The 20,099-nt window shown below is 41.7% G+C and overlaps 1 protein-coding gene and 1 long non-coding RNA gene across 3 annotated transcripts in view; one reads left to right on the top strand and one right to left on the bottom strand.

Moving 5' to 3' along the window:
- Nucleotides 1–6,448, bottom strand: part of LOC136310304 (uncharacterized) — a 73,906-nt gene extending 67,458 nt beyond the window's left edge. The window contains exons 1-2 of one of the 2 annotated variants that reach the window (XR_010726542.1): nt 6,273–6,448; nt 1,139–1,303 (exon numbers count right to left, since the gene is read on the bottom strand). This is a non-coding gene — a long non-coding RNA (uncharacterized lncRNA). The remainder of the gene's footprint in view (nt 1–1,138; nt 1,304–6,272) is intronic. The other variant, XR_010726541.1, reaches the window with a different exon arrangement.
- The window catches only part of SYPL1 (synaptophysin like 1), a 33,489-nt gene continuing 19,210 nt past the window's right edge, over nt 5,821–20,099 (top strand). Inside the window, exon 1 of the mRNA XM_066238721.1 lies at nt 5,821–6,001. Within this exon, the coding sequence (XP_066094818.1) occupies nt 5,933–6,001 (69 nt within the window). The 5' untranslated portion in view covers nt 5,821–5,932. The remainder of the gene's footprint in view (nt 6,002–20,099) is intronic.

Raw genomic sequence — 20,099 nt, 5'->3', positions numbered from 1 at the left:
TAGAGCCCTTCACTGATCTATATACAGGAACTAGTCAGGGTGGCCCGGAGGCTTAGCTATTACTTTCCACACAGCTCTGACATCTCTAGGATCTAATGAGCCCTGTTTGGCCACTTTACCCTAAAGCAGGCATCCCTAAACTACAGCCCGCAGGCTGCATGCAGCCCCCTGAGGCCATTTATCTGCCTCCCCAACCCCACACTTCTGGAAGTGGCACCTCTTTCACTGGTGGTCAGTGAGAGGAACACTGTATGTGGCGGCCCTCCAATGGTCTGAGGGACAGTGAACTGGATCCCTGTGTAAAAAGTTTGGGGACCCCTGCCCTACAGGATGGCCATTTTAGTTCACAAAGAGTTCTAAGTCTCCCTTTGCTTACTTTTACACTATCATCATCAGAAAATCCAATTTTGTAATTCTTAAGTATACACTCAAGAGGAGTTTGACTCTTATTTGCCCTTCTACCATTGTTATAAACAATATGAGTACAAATTAACTTCCCAAGATTACAAAAGGGATCATGAACTGAGGTTTGTGCCAGTTTTCTAAAATATCTCCCATTGGATCTTATCCTGGAGAACCAAAGGACAGAGAACTCTCAGACAAAAGGGAAGGGGGTGCCCTTCCTGAGAAGAACCACAGACTGGAAACTCAGGCTCAGGTACCTGAGCTCCTTATTCACACAGTCACTCAGGGGTTTTCAACACAGAGACAGAATAACAAAACAAAAGTAAAGACCGAGATCTCGACAGGAGTAAAATCAGAGAGGAACCCCTTGAAAATAAAGGTCCTCTATCTGGTGAAGAATGCAGGAAGGAAAACCCGAAGAGGGACCAAACCAGGAGATGTCTTTTAGGATATCCTGTAAAAACAAACAAAAGCAGCACAACAAGCAGAGGGCAAACATATGAGAGCAAATCGAAACGTATCCTGGGAAGCTTGAGATGGGACTCAGTCCCAGTAACTGTCCTCCCAAGAACACACAAATCCCTCTTCCAAATAACCCTCCGCCAACATCTTGGCACTGGAGAGCCTATTGTGTAACTTCAATCACGTCTGATCCTCGATCACAATAGTACAGATGGCTAGCCACAAACAAACAAACCACAAATGGAGCAGATTAAAAATCTGCTCTGCTTACCTCCAGAGGCTTTCTTGATGACTCCAAATGGGTGGATGGGCATACTGATTGTCTGTGGCTGTCAGCCAGACAGAAAAGACCAGTGGGGCCCTGGAACATCTCAGGTGGTGCCTCCCCTGCTTGGTTTCTGCTCCCAGCAGTCAGGACAAGGAGATCAGCAGCCCACTTGTGTTGCAAAGACAAAAAGACAAATGAGTCCAATGGACTCTTATCTCGCTGGGGCCTCCATTAATATGTTGTATTGGAACAGCAAGAAACAAACGTCTTGCCAATCAAGCAATTAGCCAAATTAAGGAGTTTTTAATTAACTGGCCGTGCAGACTGCATGGAGACCTAAGTCATTCAAATCAATGTGGTGGAAAACACAGTTTGGGGCTGGCTTTTAAGGGGAAAATTACATACTGACTGAGGAATGGGGAGAGAGGAAGCATAGCAGTAAAACAAAGCAGTGAAACAAGTTTTCTTACAATGTTTATCTATAGGGTTAATTCAGGGAGAAATATTCTGAGAACAACTGCTACTTTGCAAAGCTAGCCCAAGGCCACAGTTTGGGAAATAAGCCTCAAGGCCAGGAATAGAGAGTCTTTTCAGAAAAAAGTTAAGTTCAGCTAAAAGTCTCTTTGTTTTAGAAAAAGTAAGTTTTGCCAAAAATTATTCATGTTAAGAGCCTTTCTTTTCTACACTTCAAGAGAAAGACAAATACCATATGGTTTCATTTATATGTGAACTCTTATGAACAAAATAAACTAAGAGACAATATAGAAACAGACTCATAGATACCAAGAACAGACGGACATCTGTCAGATGGTTGTGAGGGAGGAGGTTGAGTGAAAAGGTTGAAGAGATTAAGCAAAAACAAACCAGCAAACCTATAGACACAGAGAACAATATGGTGATTACCAGAGGGAAGGGGGGGCAAAGTGTGTGGGCACAAGGTGAAAGGGAAATAAATGATGATGGAAGGAGACTTGACTTAGGTTAGTGAACACACAATGCAGATGATGTGTAGTAGAATTGTAAACCTGAAACCTATGTAATTTGATTAACCATGTGACCCCAGTAAATTCAATAAAAATTACAAGAAAAATTCACAACCTTTTGATTGTCTAATCAAATCTTACTTGCTCTGCTAGTCACCATCAGCTCCTTGTCAGGAAAGTAGGAGCAACTCTGAGCTTAGCTGACTGACTGAAGTTGTACTGGGGGCTTTATACAACTGAAGGTAACAGCTATTGCCCCTCCTGCTTTGTTTTGCTCAGTCAAATTCTATAAATGAGTTCTGACAAGTGATCCAATACTCTTTTGTTCACTGTAAGTGATCTCAATCTTTTTAAAATTACTGGTACATGGTCAAGGAAGAGAATTTCTTAAAGTACAAGGGGTGTACTATAAGCACGTAGCACTAATGGCTTTCAAGGGAACAGCCATGTCTTCCACTGGTTGGTGTGAACAAGAAGCAGTCAGGAAAACAAGGAGTCAGAAGATTGAAAATAGAAAGTTAATCTCAGAAGTTAAGAAAGGGCCTGACCAATTCTAATTTCTGAGACTTTCAAAAAATGGGGGGGAAAATGGAGAAATGTCAAAACTGGGTTACCAAATTACAGTATATTTTAGATTTTTTTAAAGTTATAAAGAGATTAACAGTTAAATATTAACTTCTCACAAAAATTAGGGGCTGTTTCAAAATGAACATGAAGTGATAAAAAAAAAAAGCATTTGATTTTTTTCATTAAGCAAGAACATCAGAAGAGCAAACAAGTCAAAGAAAGTTGTTTGATTATGCAAATGAGATGCAAAACCAACTGTTATTTCATTGGTGAAAATGCACTATACAAAAGATTGAAAGTACTGGAGTATCTGCACATTCCCTGGTCCCCTAATTTTTGTGAGCAGTGTGTAGGTATATACTGGCAGTGTGTGTGTGTGTGTGTGTGTGTGTATATTAGTATATATATATTAGTATATATATTAGTGTGTGTGTGCGTGTGTATTAGCAAGAGAGATAGAGACAGATACAGATAGAGGGACAGATAAGGACAGGAAGGGAGATGAGAAGCATCAGTTCTTCGCTGCAACACCTTAGTTGTTCATTGATTGCTTTCTCATATGTTCCTTAACCTGGAGGCTCTAGTAGAGCAAGTGACCCCTTGCTCAAACTAGAGACCTTTAGCTTCAAACCAGTGACCTTTGGGCTCAAGTCAGCGACCATGGGGTCACATCTATGATCCCATTCTCAAGCCAGTGACCCTGCGCTCAATCTGGTGAACCTGCGCTCAAGCCAGATGAGCTTGCGCTCAAGCCGGTGACCTTGGGGTTCGAACCTGGGTCCTTTGTGACCCAGTCCAATGCTCTATCCACTGCTCTACCACCTGGTCAGGCTAACAGTTATATTTTTAAATGTCATAAGTAATGTTGCAGAGAACATTGTTCCGATCTGTCATGTGTATCTTATTTGGAAATCACATTAGAGTCTACTTTGAACCTTTGTGACTATGAAATCTAAGCCAAATAGCACTACTATCCACAATCAACCTCCAGGTGCCCACTCAAAAAGCCACAACAGAATGGAAGTAAAGATTTAGAAAAATAGACTAAAAAGAATAATACAAAGAGTAGCAAGGAAAGCTGTAAGAAGATCCCTTTCTTGAGACTCTGCTAACTGGGTGCCAGGAGCAAAGGTGCAGAAACAAAGTAGAAAAGGAAGTAATAACACTTAGAGTAGCCCTTACAGTGGTCTCAGGTGCACTGGGTGCCATGCATGGTTACTGTCTACTGTTAACCCTGAGGGGCATCACTGATTTACTTAGTAAGAGGAATCAGCAACCAACTACTAGGTGCCCATTCAGTATAAAGCACTATGCTGGGAACTGAGGAATGAAAATCAGAGTAAAAAGAGTATGACTGTCTGTTGACAAGGAAATTGAAATGTGTTCTCTGCGCTCTGGGAAGCTAATAGGGAGGTAAATAGTGATAGATAAAATGACTACTCAGCTGCCATCATGAAAACAGTGCAGGCCCAAAGGAGGAGGAAGGGCTTCAAACAGAACATTCTCATCTCCCACTGTGAGGTTGTAGTTAATGTGCCTGCTGTTCTCTCTCTTACTGGTTTCCTGGTCTTTACTTTGAAATGTAGCAAAAAGTTTACCTTTACACCAATGCCTGGAAAAGCTTACAATGGGGAAGGACCTGACCATCAGGTGAGTCTAAACCACAGTAGTTGTTTATGAAAGCCTAGCCACAGGCCCAGAGGCACCTGGACCAGCTGTTCCTGCCACATTCCTGACCTCTGGCTGTCTTCAGGATTTACTAAGGACACCATATAAGATCACACTGATTAGGCCTGTGCTACATCAGAAAGAACTTGCAGAGGAGGTGTTTCTGCAGCGGAATCCCCCTCCTCCTGCTCATTGTCAAGTCAGTGACCAAGGCCACAAACCAACATGTGTTAATCTGAGCATATCCAGGTGCACCCAACCCATACCAGCAAATGCCTGCAGCAACCCCTTTAATGCTCCCTCTGGCAGCAGGGGCCTGACACCCTTTGTTGGTCTCAGGTCATCTGCACCCAGGCGCTTTTAAAATAAATTTTCCTTTTGGAACAACCTAGCCTTCTGTTCTTGGTTTGGCCCAAGGTTTCTGCCTTTCAAATAGGTCTCAAAAGAGAAAAGGTTAGCGTCCTATAAACGGCTTCAAAAAATTATCAATCCCTCCTAGAATATCTTCAATGGCAAGAACCTGCTAATTAATAGGTTAAATGCCTGTTAAATCAGTATATATGGGCAAGTACCTGGAAGTTGGTATCGAGATGCTACTGTGCTCAATTCCTTTCTTCCTTACTTACTGGTACATGGTGTTAACGACCTTACAACCCAAACACGCCATCAGGCTACCATTCCAGCTCCCCAAAACCTCCAAGATGTTGGGGAAGCAGAACGGAGATCACTACCTCATGCTCTGATAACTGGGTGCGAGTAGGGAAGTGTCACCTAAGCTGAATCTTGATGGGGGAGCAGGATTAGCCTTCTACAGAAAAACACCAAGAATGACATGAACGACAGGGTGAGCCTCTCTGGTCAAGCCTTTTTCTACTAGATATAACCTTCTCCTCCATATTTAATCCTGACTCAATAGTAACTGACAATAAACTAAATTTTCCTAAGAATGTTTGGTGAATCATGCTTCTGAGATACCTACATCATAGTCGCCCAAACATCGTTGTTCTTCAATAACTATCCACCATTTTAATAAAAGGCCTCTAAAGCCAGCTTCATTTGTATCAATATTTTATAAAGCCACCAAAAAGTTGGGACTCTGAAGAGAAAAGGATGAAAGACCGGCGCCCCACGGCGGGAGACTAACGAACACAGAGAGGACTGCGCGCGGGGAAGCAGCTCTTGCCGCGCAGACGCGAAGGTGCACGCGCATGCGCGTGAGGAGACGGCTCGCCAGGGACTGCACTTCAGGGAAGGGGGCGCGGCATACGCAGCATGGCGTCCAACATCTATTTGGTTCGCGAGCGGATCAACCAGCTCGGCCAGGTGCGGCCCAGGGAGGCCCCTCCCCTTCCCAGCCCTTGTCCACCCCTTGCCTACCGCCGCCGCCCCTCTTAGTCTCCTCCCCGCGTCTCACGAGCTGCTCAGCCGCCGCCGCCCCGCCCCGCCCCGCCCCGCGGCCTCCCGGGCCCGCCTCCCCGAGCTGCCCCGCCTGCCCGTCCTCCTCGCCGCACGGCTGTCTCCGCGGGGGCCTCCTCCTCCGCCCGCCGGCCTGACTGTCTCTCCCTCCTTCCCTCAGAGGATGTCGTCCTTCCAGCTCAACCTCAACCCGCTCAAGGAGCCGCTCGGCTTCATCAAGGTCCTCGAGTGGGTGAGTGCAGCCGCCTCCGCCAGGCCGGGACTCGCGCCGCCGCGCCGCGCTCTGGCCGCGCCGCTCCCCCAGCGCCCTCCGCGGGCGGCCCCGAAGCGGGGCGCGGCCCGGCCGGCGCGGGCCTCCGAGTCGCCGCCACCCCGGCGGGGGACGGAATTGGGGACGGGGCTGGCGGGGGCGGGGGGCGCGAGGGGTCCCGCGGGCGGTGTTGGTCCCTGACGCCGCCGGGCCGGGGTCCCGCGCCGAGTCGCCCGCCCACACTGAAGCTCACCTCTGGGTGCCCCGGGAGCTCCCATTTCTCTCTGGCTTCACGGTTTCCCGCAAGGGAAGAGAGGACTTCCTGTTGCGGTCTAACCGAAACCGGCGGCCACGCCGCTGCGCCTCCGCGCGTCCTGAGCTCGGCTGCCCCGGGCGGACCTGAGGCCGCTCCTCCGAAAGCTAGTTGTTTCCTACCGAAGCGATTTGATGAGCACACACGTCTTAATTTGTGTTTAACATTGGCTCCAAGTTAAAAATGTGTAAAAATAAACTGTTGGTCAGGGAAGCTAGTGGCGGGGATGGCAGCGGGAGGCGCGGGGCGGCGGTGGAGAGGTCTTCTAGCAGAACGCGCGGTGTCAGCCCGAGGCTCCTAAACACATGCTAGGAATCGCCATCACGTTTAAGTATTTCTGAGCGACGGCCTGCGATTAGCTTTAGTCCCTTTCTGGGAACACTCAGTCATTAACATCGCAGGAGACATTAATTTGACCTTGACAATGATCCACGTCACTTTGGAGGAGCTGGTGAATACACCAGGCATGGTAGATTTTCTTCAGACTTTGTGGCCTAGTACATTTTAGTGCTGATTTTCAGGCGCACATTAATAGGCAGCTGGCATCTGTCCAGCATATACAGGCAGGCAAGTTTTTCTAGTGAGCAAATTTTACATCTAACTCTTTAACTGTGTATTTTAGTGACATGGTGATGAAAAGCAAGAATTTTCGATTTCCTGATTTAAATAACCTACCCAGGATGATTTATAAAGTAACAAGGAAACAGATTCTCTAATGGGCACGCAATCTCGCAATCTGATTTCCTACCTACACCCAGTTCCCTACTTTTACCCCAGAGTTCCACTTGGTGTTTTGTGAAAACTGAAATCGAGATTTCACACATATCTACTTTAAAGACGCATAAATATGAATGCTTAGGTTCTGTAAACCTAGGTTCAGATTTAAATACATATGAAGAAAATTATTAATTGAATATATAAAAATTTAAAATTGCAATTTAAGCTAATCAAATATAATGGTTAAGGAAAGTCTTATACCTAGAAGACTTAATCTCATTGAGGATTACAGTTAAACTTTTCCTTACACAAAGAGGCAGTTGTTTATATTTATGCTTATATTATTTATTTTTAAAAAGATGTAGACTTTTTTCTTAGTATTTTAAAACAGCAATAAATATTAGTGGTTGCAGTTCGATATGTTAATATTTTGAATAATATCCTTTAAAAATTTTTTCAAGGATGTACTACTGTTAGTTTGAACAATTTATTACACAGGAGAACCTTTTATGAAAAGATTCCTACATTCCACCATTGTTAATGGTGTAGGAAATGTTTGTTCAACAAATATTTGAGTATGTATTATATACAGGCATTGTGCTAAGCACTAGCACAAACATGAGAAAATTTGTTTTTTTCTCACACTATTAAGAAAGACATGAAAACAAATATGAAAATGACGTATGACAAATACTATAATAAAGGTATTAACAAAATGTAATAAGTTAAAGGAAGGAGAAATCTATTGCTTAGAGCAGGGGTCCCCAAACTTTTTACACAGGAGGCCAGTTCACTGTCCCTCAAACCATTGGAGGGCCGGACTATAAAAAAAAAACTATGAACAAATCCCTATGCACACTGCATATTTAGTTTAAAATATATCTTATTTTAAACTAAAAAAAAAACAAAACACAAAACGGGAACAAATACAATATTTAAAATAAAGAACAAGTAAATTTAAATCAACAAACTGACCAGTGGACCTATGCTCCTCTCACTGACCACCAATGAAAGAGGTGCCCCTTCCGGAAGTGCGGCTGGCCGGATAAACGGCCTCAGGGGGCCGCATGTGACCCGCGGGCCGTAGTTTGGGGACCCCTGGCTTAGAGGAACCAGGGAGACTTTTATAGATGAAATAACACTTGAAGGATGAGAACTTGTTCACTGGGAAGTGACTTTCCAGGCAAAGGGATCTTATGTTCAGTGATGTGAAAAGTTAAAGCAGCATAGCCCTGTTTGAGAACTCGAAGAATTTGGGATTGACTGGAACATAGACGGACCTGGGGGGGAGAGTGTGATTTGAGATGATTCTAAAAGACTTCAGAGGACTTGCAGAATAATTTGTGGAGTACATTATGTGCAGGGTACAGAATTTTGGGTAGTTTATTGGATAGCTTCCATTTAAACCCAGAATTCCTAATATAGGGTGAGCACATTCTCATTCAGGTGTTTTAAACAAGTGAATGATATGATTACGGTTTGCCTTTTAGAAATTTTCATTTTGTCAGCAGCTAGGAGATTGGAAAGGCCATAATTGAAGGAGAGGAAGAGGGGAGACCTATTGCTTGAGAAATTATGAGGACCAAAAATTAATAGCAGTGGGAATAGAGAAATTTAGAAATACGAATATATCTGGAGGCTGAATAAGAGGGAGGACTCAAAGATGACTGCCATATATCTGATTTGGGTTGGTAGTGGCAGCGCTATCCAAGATACATTACTAAGGAAAAGAAGCAAATTTTTGGTAGAAGATAAATAAGGATTTGGATGATTGAGTTTGTGAGATCTTTGGGTCATAATAGTGAACGTACAATATAGGCAGTTAGATATATTCATCTGGGTTTTAAAAGATAAATATGGGTTGGATATTCAACAGAGATGTACCACTAAAGGAGAAGAAATGGTTTGAAAGATGGAGAGGAAAACATTTTGGCATCACTATTAGAATTTTAAGTAAAGAGAACTCAACAATATCAGGTTTAATAGAGAGATTCACTAAAATAAGGGCTAAAATGCATCCTTGGTTTTGGTAATCAAGAGGCTATTGGTGGCTTTAGTAAGAGCAGTTTCACTAAAATCAGAAACCAGAATGGTAGGGGGCTGAACTGATATATAGTAAGAAAGTGAAGAGAGTGAGGAAAAACCACTATTTGACTGAAGATGGGAGAAGTAAGGTAGTACCTCATTTTAAAGATAGGAAAGACTGTATAGATTTGTCAGCTATTGGTAAGAGACTTGTGAATAGAATTGTTGGAGATTAAAAACAGGCACAAAGCCTGACCAGGTGGTGGTGCAGTAGATAGAGCATTGGACTGGGATGCAGATGGACCCAGGTTTGAGACCCCGAGGTCGCCAGCTTGAGCGCGGGCTCATCTGGCTTGAGCGCGGGCTCATCTGGCTTGAGCAGAAAGCTCACCAGCTTGACCCAAGGTTGCTGGCTCGAGCAAGGGGTTACTCCAGTGGTCCCCAACCTTTTTTGGGCCATGGACCGGTTTAATGTCAAAATATTTTCACTGACCAGCCTTTAGGGTGGGACGTATAAATGTATCACGTGACCAAGACAAGTGTCAAGAGTGAGTCTTAGACGATGTAACAGGGAATCTGGTCATTTTTTAAAAATAAAACATCGTTCAGACTTAAATATAAATAAAACGGAAATAATTTAAGTTATTTATTCTTTCTCTGCAGACTGGTACCAAATGGCCCACGGACCGGTACTGGTCCGCAGCCTGGGGGTTGGGGACCACTGGGTTACTTGGTCCGTTGAGGGCTCGCGGTCAAGGCATATATGATATGAGAAAGCAATCCATGAACAACTAAGGTGTCGCAACGAAAAACTGATGATTGATGCTTCTCATCTCACTCCGTTCCTGTCTCTCTGTCCCTATCTATCCCTCTCTCTGTCCCTGTAAAAAAAATAAAAAAAAAAAAAATAAAAAAAAAAAAACAGGCACAGAGCCCCTGCCAGATAGCTGGGTTGGTTAGAGCATCGTCCTGAAGTGTAGAGGTTGCTGGTTCAATCCCTGGTCAGGGCACATACAGGAACAGATTGATGTTCCTGTGTCTTTCTCTCTCCCTTCCTCTCTCTCTAAAATCAGTCAATAAAAATAAAAAAATTTTAAAGACAAAGAGGAGAATGAATAGTAAAAGGAGGGCCTAGAGGAGAAAAGTCCATTTTAGGAATCTTTAAACGTGTTTTGAATGAATTGTTAAAGTTTCATAAGGCATAGATTGAGGTGTGTTGGGGGGGGTTACCTCTAAAAAAGTCAGTAAGTTTACAAACTAACGTAAAATCTAGATGAAGGCTGCGTACCATCCATATAACTAAAAGAATTCCCAAATCATCTTCTCTAGCAAGGCCCTAGATCAGTGGTAGTCAACCTGGTCCCTACCGCCCACTAGTGGGCATTCCAGCTTTCATGATGGGCGGTAGCAGAGCAACCAAATTATAAATAAAAAGATAGATTTTTAACTATAGTAAGTTGTTTTATAAAGATTTATTCTGCCAAACTTAGCAAAAATCCGACATAAAGTACTTGGTAAGTAATTATTATTATTATATGCTTTAACTTGTAATTCTGCTTTATAAATTTTATAAAGTTACTTCCCTACTTTATAAATCTCCAGTACTGTGGAACTGGTGGGCGGTTAGAAAATTTTACTACTAACAGTACAAAAGTGGGTGGTAAGTATAAAAAGATTGACTATCCCTGCTCTAGATCAGTGGTCCCCAAACCTTGGGCCCCAGACCGGTCCCGGTCCGTGGGCCATTTGGTACAGAGCCACAGAGAAAGAATAAATAACTTACATTATTTTCATTTCATTTATATTTAAGTCTGAACGATGTTTTATTTTTAAAAAATGACCAGATTTCCTTTGTTACATCCATCTAGGACTCACTCTTGACGCTTGTCTTGGTCACGTGATACATTTATCTGTCCCACCCTAAAGGCTGGTCCGTGAAAATATTTTATGAAATTAAACTGGTCCGTGGCCCAAAAAAGGTTGGGGACTACTGCTCTAGATGATATTAGACTAACATATAACCTGATAATATGAACCTTTCAAGGGGTTACAAATCTGTGTCTCATAGACATGAAGGCGAGATGCCCAGTAAATATATATTTATTGATAGAATAAAAAAACAATTGCTGCCTGACCAGTGATGGTGCAATGGATAGAGCAGGGGTCCCCAAGCTATGGCCCGCGGGCCGCATGCGGCCCCCTGAGGCCGTTTATCTGACCCCCACTGCACTTTCAGAAAGGGCACCTCTTTCATTGGTGGTCAGTGAGAGGAGCACAGGATGCAGATGCTGTTCTGAAGTACTTTATGTGGCGGCGCCACAAAGCGCAGCGTCACTCACGTACAGTACTACTTCCGATGACACAGGATGCACGCATCACAGCTCCGGAAGCCCATCATATCACTTGTTACAGCTAGCAGTGACAAATATGGAACCGGACATTGACCCTCTCATTAGCCAAAAGCAGGCCCATAGTTCCCATTGAAATACTGGTCAGTTTGTTGATTTAAATTTACTTGTTTTTTAATTTTAAATATTGTATTTGTTCCCGTTTTGTTTTTTACTTTAAAATAAGATATGTGCAGTGTGCATAGGGATTTGTTCATAGTTTATTTAATAGTCCAGTCCTACAATGGTTTGAAGGACAGTGAACTGGCCCCCTGTGTAAAAAGTTTGGGGACCTTTGGGATAGAGCATCAGCCTGGGACACTGAGGTCCCAGATTCAAAGCCCCAAGGTCACTGGCTTGAGCATGGTCTCATCTGGTAAGCGCAGGCTCACCAGCTTGAGCACGTTGAAGGCCAAGGTTTCTGTCTTGAGCAAGGGGTCACTGCCTTGAGGCCAAGGTTCCTGGCTTGAGCAAGGGGTCATTGGCTGGGCTGGAATCCCTTTATACCCCCCACCCCTGTCAAGGCATGTATAAGAAGCAGTCAGTGAATAAAGTGCTATAACTGATCTCTCTCCCTACTCCCCACTTTAAAAAGGTTTTTTTAATACAATTGCTGAAGCAGAAGCATTTTTACTTTGCTTCTAAACTGCAGCTACAATATTATTTGTATAGATAAAGAATTTATATATTATATTTCTTATTTTTGTTTTGTCTTTACAGAGACAGAGATAGAGTCAGATAGAGGGATAGACAGGGACAGACAGGAACGGAGAGATGAGAAGCAATCAGTCATTAGTTTTTCATTGCGCATTGTAACACCTTAGTTGTTCATTGATTGCTTTCCCATATGTGCCTTGATCGCGGGCCTTCAGCAGACCAAGTAACCCCCTGCTAGAGCCAGCGACCTTGGGTCCAAGCTGGTGAGCTTTTGCTCAAGCCAGATGAGCCCGCGCTCAAGCCAGCGCCCCGGGGTCTCGAACCTGGTTCCTCGGCATCCCAGTCCGACGCTCTATTCACTGCGCCACCGCCTAGTCAGGCATGTTTCTCATTTATATATTTTTAATGTACTCAGGCCCCTAATTACAGTGGCTGGCAGAAGCATTGCTTTAGTTCTCTTTCTGTAATTCAGTGAAAGTTTAATATTTGTAACATTTATATGGGACTATTGATACTTTATAGAGCTGTTGGAATATTGAGTTAATTTATAAATGTATGAGTGATGACAATATACTTGACCAGTTCTTAGTTGTTTTTTTCAGGACGGAAATGCTATGTTTCTAAAAGATCAGACCAGAGGCCCTGGCCGGTTGGCTCAGCGGTAGAGCGTCGGCCTGGCGTGCGGGGGACCCAGGTTCGATTCCCGGCCAGGGCACATAGGAGAAGCGCCCATTTGCTTCTCCACCCCCCCCCCCCTTCCTCTCTGTCTCTCTCTTCCCCTCCCGCAGCCAAGGCTCCATTGGAGCAAAGAAGGCCCGGGCGCTGGGGATGGCTCCTTGGCCTCTGCCCCAGGCGCTAGAGTGGCTCTGGTTATGGCAGAGGGACGCCCCGGAGGGGCAGAGCTTCGCCCCCTGGTGGGCAGAGCTTCGCCCCCTGGTGGGCGTGCCGGGTGGATCCTGGTTGGGCGCAAGCGGGAGTCTGTCTGTCTGACTGTCTCTCCCCGTTTCTAGCTGCAGGAAAAAAAAAAAAAAAAAAGATCAGACCAGAGAGTGGATAGATTTGAGCCCTATTATGACTGTCAGACATATGTCCTGGTCCTTCAGGATCACTAAGTTCTCTGTTAGGTATTTTAAACTTTAGAAATGACATGTTGTATACTTTTTGTCTTCTGATGTGTTTTCCTGCCTCAAGCAGTCTATCAAGTTGACAAAATAAAATTTAGATAAGAATAGATACCCCGTATGTGTGGACTTGAACACAGAAGTAAAAGTCAAGGATTTTTATCAAAGCAGCTTTTTATAATATTTAATATTTCTCTGATAAATTTTAATTTGGTTCTTTATAGTCAGTTATTCCTACTATTTAGATCAAAGTTTTTCATTAAAATGATATTATCTCCTTATAATGTCAAGCACTGTGTTTTGGACTTCTTGCTACTACCTTATAAAGGGTAGACAGTGAACAAATATTTAGCCCTTAAGGAATTCAAGTAACATGCTTCTCTAATTCCACACACACAAAATTATAGAAGAGGTACTGTTTGGGAAGTATATAAGGAATAACAGACTAACTTGAATTTTAGGATTATTAACCATCTCTCATTTTTGTCAGGGCTGGTCAACTTCATTTTCACTATTAATGAGATATTTATTGAGTATAATATGTATTCTAGGGCTTTACCTATGTTTTCTCTTCTAACAATCTTATGAGGGTTGTTATTCTCATGTTACTAAAGATTAGAGATGAAGTGATTTACCCAATATGCCATGACTATTATTATATCCAAGACTCTTAACAGTTTGTTCTTAGTCATTTTGATAATTTACCTTTGTGTTTCTAAGTGACCTTTTAATTAATTATAAGTATTTTAAAAATTGCCAAAAATTCAAGCTTAAAAAACAAAAATGTAAGATACCTGAAGTAATTTTTTTCTTGTTAAATGCATGTTTTTAATAAGATCCTAAGAGCTAAAACAAGTAGGGTCTTCTTGATTCATTTATGAAATTTGAAGTTTTTTCTGATTTTATACTTATGCCTTTAAAAACATTACTTTGGTATAAATTGTTATCCAGGAAAATTAGTGTCAAAAACAGTAAGAAAAACTGTAACTCTTTGAGCATTACATATATTAATGTCATTAAACCACAAATTTTCAGAAATATATGATATGTTTCTATAAAGTGTTTAAAGTTTAGTTACCCCAGGTAGACTTTTAAGATTTGTGGCTTACAATATGACACAGAGGAGCATCCTCAAAATATAAACTATTTGTATTGCAGAGTTGGGGTTGGGGCATATATAGACTGATGTTTGTCTCATCTGTCTGCTTAATTTTTACATTTTCAGGTTATCAGTCTGTAACACAGACTACTTTTTAGAAAATTTATCTTTCTCTTAACTCTGCCATTTGTGTTTATTTTCCCACCCCCCTATTATGGAAAGAGAAAAAGGATTTCAAGTAACATTTTAATAGTCTTATAGATCTCCCCCACACCCCACCTTAACTCTGTTTTTCTTCCTAGAATCCTCTCAGTATTTAACCACAAGCATTCTTTTTATTTTTTTTTATTTTTTTTATTTATTCATTTTGAGAGGAGAGAGAGAGAGGAGGAGGAGGAGGAGCAGGAAGCTTCAACTCCCATATGTGCCTTAGACCAGGCAAGTGCAGGGTATTGAACCGGTGACCTCAGCATTCCAGGCCGACGCTCTATCCACTGCGCCACTACAGGTCAGGCTTAACCACACGCATTCTAAGGGGGTAGATCAGATGTTAATTTTCATAGACAAAATACATGTGTTGTCATTGCTTTCAGAACACAAAAACACATACCCACACATACACAGCCCCACACATACAAATAGAGGTCTCTGATAAAAGGAAAATGAACAATAACAGAGCGATGCTCTCATAACAATGGTTCTGAAACACTCTGGTCTCAGAACTCTTTATGCTCTTAAATATTGTGAACTTCCAGGAGCTTTTGTTTATGTGGATTATACCTATCAATATTTACCATATTAGAAATATAAGCTGCTACATTTAAAAGACATTTATTTATATTAAAAATAACAGTAATAAATCACTTGAAAGCTTGAGTTACATCAATGGCAATAAATCCTGCCAGTTTTTCTTGAAGTAAAAGGCTAACTTCATTTGTTTTTGAGAAAAACATCTCCCAAATATCTAAATCTGAATTATTATATTTTGTCTATGACTTTTTCTTACAAGTTAAAATGTCATTTCAGGAAGAAAGTAGCTAGTTGAGCGTACAATTCAGTTGTCTAAATGTTTTTCCTGGAGACAACCAGGAAAAACATTGTGTTGTGTTGTGATAGTGACAGTCTTTTTTTCATACATCTATTTCATCACAGAATATTAAGATTCAGATGTCAGGATTTTATAAAATAATTTTTACTGTTTCATCAAAAGTTTTTTGGGTTTTTTTTACTACAAGTACATAATAGTTTGGTGGTATTGCTGATTCCTACCAAAGCCCAGCAGTGCCTTTGATTAAATCAGTAGAAATGTCAACAGAGTATTAAAGGCAAATAATGTCAGGCCCTGGCTGGTTGGCTCATTGGTAGAGCATCAGCCCGGCATGTGGAAGTCCCAGGTTCGATTCTCGGCCAAGGCACACAGGAGAAGCGCCCATCTGCTTCTCCACCCTTCCCCCTCTTCTTTCTTTCTGTTTCTCTCTTCCCCTCCTACAGCCAAGGCTCCATTGGAGCAAAGTTGGCCCAGGAGCTGAGGACGGCTCCATGGCCTCCACCTCATGGGTTACAATGGCTCCGGCAGCAATGGAGCATCACCCCAGAAGGGCAGAGCATCGCCACCGGGTTGACATGCTGGGTGGATCCCGGTCAGGCGCATGCGGGAGTCTGTCTGACTGCCTCCCTACTTCTAACTTCGGAAAAATACAAAATAATAATAATAAAATAAAAGGCAAATAATGCCTTAGTAATATTATGAAAATATTTTTTACCTCCTGGACTCCCTGAAAGAGACTTGGGTACTTCCATAGGTCCACAGACCACACATTGAGAATTACTGTTGTGATACAAGATACATATCATTGGGGACCAGGAATGGAACAGAAGATGTGGGTGGGAGAAGGACCATTCCCAGCTCAGGGAAATAAATCTGGAAAGAAGTTTCAGCCTGTTGTCTGGATTTATAACTTGCACAGAGCTGAGTTCTTAAGGAATTAGGAAGGGAGAGAATATAGCCTCCGAACTGAGACCTGACTCTACCTGCCAGCTTAAGGTCTGGATTTATGGTAACTTAAATATTCCCATATGTTGGGATTTTAGGAGCCCCATTCTAACATGTGGAAGAAATAATAAGCTCTCAAGTGAGCCTACATCAGATACAGTATCCTCAGACAAATGAAGGAAACCTTTTCACTAAAAGCTCAAATTATAGCAGCAGCAAAAAATACTATCAGCTTTCTGTGAACTGACAGGCTAACTTCAAGACAGCAAGCCAACTCAACAGCCAGGATGGATATTGAGTCACTGCAAGACAGAAATAATAGAGCAGTCAGGATAGATTTAGGCTCCCCAGAGATTTCTAGTTCCCTACTCAGCTGAAACAATTGTTTAAGAATAAAGGTGACATAAAGATGTTTTCAACATATAGTAATTAAAAGTTAACAAAAAACTTCTAGCTGTTTATTTCAGCAGAAATTCAAGTTTATTTCACATAATCCAAATTCTTAAGGGTTATGCAACAGACTATCTAGAACTTTCTATGAATGTGTTTTACTAGCAGAAGGAGACAGTAGAAGAGTCAAATTGAGGTAGTACTCTGTGACTGATTTTCAGTGCTCAGTGAGAATGAATTGATTCCAGCATCAGTAATAAAATGTTTTTTAAAATGAGTATCTTTAATAAAAACTTCAGACATTGACTCATAAAAATAAATACCTTAGCTCTAGGCTCTAATCCTATTGATTATAAAGGCAAACATGCTGTGATAGTTCATTTTAAATACTAAATGATAATTTGGTTTTAATATAGAGCATATATTTGAATTTGCGCATGAACATTTATATACAATATACTTTAGGTCTATAGTGTGCCCATAAAGTCATGGTTCACTTTTGACCAGTCACAGGAAAGCAACAAAAGACGATAGAAATGTGAAATCTGCACCAAATAAAAGGAAAACTCTCCCAGTTTCATACCTATTCAGTGCAGTTCGATGTGGGCTCACGCACAGATTTCTTAGGGCTCCTTAGTAGCTATCCCGTATAGCCTCTACAGACTCATCACTGACTGATGGCCTACCAGAACGGGGTTTCTCCACCAAACTGCCGGTTTCCTTCAACTGCTTATCCCATGAGTAATGTTATTCCTATGTGGTGGCACTTCGTTATAAATGCACCGATATTCACGTTGCACTTTGGTCATGGATTTGAATTTAAGGAACCACAGAACACACTGAACTTTCCTCTGTACCGTCCACATCTCGACTGGCATCGCCATAGGCTGCTCTGCTGTATACACAGTGTTACATCATCATCTGCGCATACGCACGTGCTGTCACATCATCCTACAGAAACTGGGAGGGTTTTCCTTTTATTTGGTGCAGATTTCACATTTCTGTTGTCTTTTGTTGCTTTCCTGTGACTGGTCAAAAGTGCACCATGACTTTACGGACACACTGTGTTATTGGAGATTTCAGTTATACATTTTATTTTCTTACACTAACCCTGTACAGAAGGAAAATTAAGTAGATGATATCAGGTTAATGATGAAACCAAATAGCAGTGAGGGCCAACTAGAAACATGTCAGGTAGATGAAGATCAGTGTTCCCCAGGAGAATCCTTAGTGTGCTGAGCAAGGTCTAGGAATAGGTGCAAGGACTGGGACTCTGTCTGTAGGATAAATAACTCATTGAAAATACTAAGAATCATCACATTTTCTTTTTTATGATGAGTCCCTCTCAGTGTAATATTTTATGCACAGAGCCCCAATATTCATCTGTAAGTTAGATACACATTTTACCATGTGAGTATCTTAAGGCATTTGATATACTCAGGATAAATTTTATTCATATTTTTAAATCTTTGTTTCAGATTCTGGTCTGATATTGAGTGGGGGGCTTCTTGTGATCTAATTAAGTGGGGTCTGTTTTTACCTTGTAATGTAGCTGATGAATATAGCTCACATAGGATATTAATGCTTTTATTTTCCCTTTGGACATGAGGTTTGTTTTTTTTTATTACCAGTATAGTTTCTAAAGATAATTTTAAGCCACCAGTCCATTTTGTGAAAGTTTGGTTAAAACTAGACTTTATTCCGTAAAGTCACTTAGCTACATTCACATTTTAATTCATGAACACTAAAAGTGAAACAGGTGAGGGTATCGTTGTCTGTCCTTCTATCTTGTGGGACCCCCCATACTTTCAGGATACTCAGCCTACTGTACTAACATGCAACTTTCTAACATACAGGCCCAGCATGGGTTTCAGTGATATATTAACTTTAATAAAGCTTTGATTCCTGTGTATGTCTAAAGGTATATATAAATAGAAGGTCAGATATTTTCTTGTACTCCAGTTGAGTACTGTGGTCTATTTTGGAGAGTAGTGTTCTGAGAACCAGTCTGTAATATTAGCTCCAAAGCTGTGAGAGATCTGCCATGCCTCTAGTATGGTCCTGTTGGGCAGAGAGATAACTGGGAACTGTTTCTCTGGTGACTTGTGGCTGTCATAATGAATATGGAACCTTTTTGACCTGAAGAGAGGCTTGTTGTCATCCTGTCCCTGGATTTCTACTGTTACAGTACAGATAGAATTTCTTGTCAGCAGATTCAGTCATTCTTCCCATAAATAATGGGAAGGGGATGAAAAATGAATTTCACAAGTAGTAAAGAAATATAAATTAGTATATCAGTGTTCCTCATTTTAGACTAGGACTACACACTAAAGTGCTTATAAGAAACACCTTCATAAAGTAAATGAATGAAACAAGCTGTTCAGAAGAAAAACAATAGTTTAAGTTCCTTGATTACTTATAAAGCCTGACACTTCCTGATAGTTATTAAAACACTAGAGCAGGGGTCGTGAACCTATGGCTCACAAGCCAGATATGGCTCTTTTGATGGCTGCATCTGGCTCTCAGACAAATCTTTAATAAAAAAAATGTTAAAAATATAAAACATTCTCATGTATTACAATCCATTCATTTCCTACCTCTCATGTTCATGGTTGCGGGTGGCTGGAGCCAATCACAGCTGTCCTCCAGGACAACACCAAATTTTTATTGGATAATGCGTAATGTACACAGGTCGTTGTGAAGTCAGTAAGTAAACTCCCCTCCTTTTAATCAAGTAGTCAGCTAGCTAATTGCAGAAACCCTTTTGATGAAGAAGATGGCTAAAATAAAAAAAGATGAGGAGTATCGTACTTTTCAGCAGGAATGGACAGAGGAATTCAGAATTTGCCTTTGTGGAGAGAGCAGGTTCTACAGTGTGTCTAATATGCAATGATGAAATTACATCGATGAAACAGTCAAATATATATAAAGCAGCACTTCAACACATGCCATACTACATTTGCATCGAAATATCCAGCGGGGGACAGCAGGAAGAAAGCATGTCAAGAGCGACTGTGCAGAGTGCAAGCTAGTCAGCAGCAACTCCGTGTTTGGACCCAACAAGGTGACTGGAATTTGGCTAGCTTTGCTGGTGCTTTAGCAGTTGTGAGAAACGGAAAGCCACTCACAGGTGGGGAGTATGCCAAAACATTCATGCTTCATGTTGCCAGTGAACTTTTTGACGACTTTTTGGATAAAGACAAGATAATCAAACGAATAAAAGACATGCCTCTGTCGGCAAGAACTGTTCATGATCGTACCATCATGATGGCAAATCAAATTGAGGCTACACAAATGAAGGACATAAATGCAGCACCATTCTTTTCTCTTGGTTTGGATGAGTCAACAGACGTAAGCCATTTATCCCAGTTCTGAGGA

The sequence above is a fragment of the Saccopteryx bilineata genome, chromosome 7 (assembly GCF_036850765.1).
Source record: "Saccopteryx bilineata isolate mSacBil1 chromosome 7, mSacBil1_pri_phased_curated, whole genome shotgun sequence".
Classification (NCBI taxonomy): Eukaryota; Metazoa; Chordata; class Mammalia; order Chiroptera; family Emballonuridae; genus Saccopteryx; species Saccopteryx bilineata.
Note: the sequence above shows the minus strand (reverse complement) of the source record. Positions and strands in the feature narration are given on the sequence as shown.